The sequence below is a fragment of the Mesitornis unicolor genome, unplaced genomic scaffold (assembly GCF_000695765.1).
Source record: "Mesitornis unicolor isolate BGI_N332 unplaced genomic scaffold, ASM69576v1 scaffold22357, whole genome shotgun sequence".
Classification (NCBI taxonomy): domain Eukaryota; kingdom Metazoa; phylum Chordata; class Aves; order Mesitornithiformes; family Mesitornithidae; genus Mesitornis; species Mesitornis unicolor.
In genome coordinates this window covers 1-2,154 of record NW_010196060.1, presented here as the reverse complement: position 1 = coordinate 2,154, position 2,154 = coordinate 1, and the positions used below count along the sequence as shown (strand labels likewise).

At 56.5% G+C, this 2,154-nt stretch overlaps 1 protein-coding gene across 1 annotated transcript in view; it reads right to left on the bottom strand.

Annotated features, from left to right (window-relative positions):
* CLDN19 (claudin 19) overlaps positions 1 to 1,196 on the bottom strand; it is a gene marked incomplete at its 5' end in the record, with an annotated part of 2,195 nt that extends 999 nt beyond the window's left edge. The window contains 3 exons of the mRNA XM_010188339.1: positions 6 to 34; positions 493 to 580; positions 847 to 1,196. Coding sequence (XP_010186641.1) covers positions 6 to 34; positions 493 to 580; positions 847 to 1,196 — 467 coding nt within the window. The remainder of the gene's footprint in view (positions 1 to 5; positions 35 to 492; positions 581 to 846) is intronic.
* Between the last annotated feature and the right edge of the window lie 958 nt (positions 1,197 to 2,154).

Genomic DNA, 2,154 nt, shown 5'->3' with positions numbered 1-2,154 from the left:
CCAGCCGACGAAGAGAGCCGAGCCGAACTCGTACCTGCGGGGAGAGACAGGGGGAGCATCAGGGAGGGGGTGCAGAAAAGGCAGAGGTGCAAATTGTGATAGGCACAAGGATGCTGGAAGCCCTGACGAGGCTATGGGAGAGCTTGAGGCAGATGTTGGGTCTTCTTCTCTCCAGCCATCGCCGTGTTTCACATTGGCTGGATCCAGCTACTCAGTTTCTCCCCACTTTAATCCTCCCTTGGGCTGAAGCTCCATGAGAGCACTCCTACTCTGTCCCAGCACAAAGCCATTGGTGGCACCACCTAAAACTTCAGTACTGGGGAGATCTTCTGCCACATGGCAGCTGTGGGGGGGCGCAGGTCCCATTCCGGCTGCCTGGTGTGTCTACCTATGACCCCAAATGTTGCTGAAACCAGGAAGAGAAGGTCCTGTGGGAAGCACAGGAACAAGATGGGATTCAGATAAAGAGCATTCCCCAAGCCAGGCTCTCACCTGGCATTGATGGGGACAGTGCTCTTCCTGAAGAACTCGTAGGTCACCTGTGCTGCATACAAGGACACGGCGGCCAGTGTGCACAGACCTGGGCACAGAATCACAGAAAGGTTTGGGCGGGAAGGGACCTTCAAAGGTTGTCTTGTTCAACCCCCCTGCAATGAGCACAGACACCTTCAACCAGACATCAACCGTTGACCATCAAACGCTGACCATCAACCATTGACCATCAAATGCAGACAATCAGTCACCCCCAGCCCATCACCAAGCTCTCCCCTTCAGCCACCAAACAGCTCTCCAAAAGTGTTTGGGGTCTTCTGCATCACAGAGGTGCAAGGGCTGGGGCTGCCTTACCGGAGAGGAGGAAGAGGACACCACCAGCAACAGCAATGCGGCTCTTGGTAACGGGATCTTCTTCACCAACCTTGGTGCATTTCATGCCCACCACGCTCACGATGATGCCGAAGAAGCCCAGGAGGAGAGAAATCACCATGAGAGCCCGGGAGGTCTGGATGTGAACTGCAAGAGGTGGAGGGAAGAAAAGCCGCTGCCAGTCTGTGCTTTCGGCCACAGCTGCGCTGCTCTCAACAAGGTCACCTCGTCCCACGCTGGGGATGAACCTGCCCTTAACCCTGTCCTGGCTGCGTATTTCTTGTGTCAACCCGTCACGACCTTCTTCCCTGTCACACTCATCCCCACCATGACTGCCCAGGGTGGGACGCACCTCGCAGCACCACAGTCCCCAAATGCCCTGTTATGATGTCCCCATGGGGCACCATTGGTCCCCAGATGTGTTGCCCACCCTGGAGATCAAACCTACACTGGCCGGGGGTGCATCTCAGGCACACAAAGGGGCTCAAGCCCATGGGGATAAGAGGGGCTTAGAGCTGGCGGGGGGTGGAATTGGGAGATAAGAGGAGATCAGAGCTGGGGGGGAGGTGGGGGATGAGCGGGGCTCAGAGCCACAGGGTGGAGAGGTGAGGCTTGGACTCACATTGTGGCTTAGATCAGTGCGAGATGGGGGGGAAAGGGGACTCAGACCCTTTTGAGCGGGACTCGGGCGTATTAGTGAGGTTCAGACCCATGGCTAGGAGTGGAGATGGGGCTGGTATCAAACCCATAGAGGGGCTCAGACCCATGGGAGGGGCTCAAAATCACAAAGAGGCCCAGATCCATATGGGATGGGGGTCAAACCCACAGAGGGGCTCAGTCCCACAGGAGGTTGACTCCAGCCCATAGACTGGCTCAGACCTGCACTGAGGGAATAATGTCAAACCCATAGAGGGGTTCAGAGCCATATGGGGGAGGGAGGTCAAACTCACAGAGGCACTCAGACCTATATAGAGAGATCAAACCCAAAGAGGGGCTCAGACTCATATTGGCGGGTGTCAGACCCATAGATTGGCTCAGACTCATATGGAGGGGTTCAAACCCATAGAGGGGCTCAGACCCATTTGAGGGGAGGTTCAAAACCACATAGGGGCTCAGACTCATGTTGGGGGGAGTGTCAGACCCATAGAGTGACTCAGACCCATATGGGAGGGATTAAACCTACAGAGGGGCAAGGGCAGCTCGGACACACAGGGACGCTCAGACCCACAAAGGGGGGGTTCTCCCACATAAGGTGCCAACCCCCGCACTCCCCCGTACCCACCGTCGAGG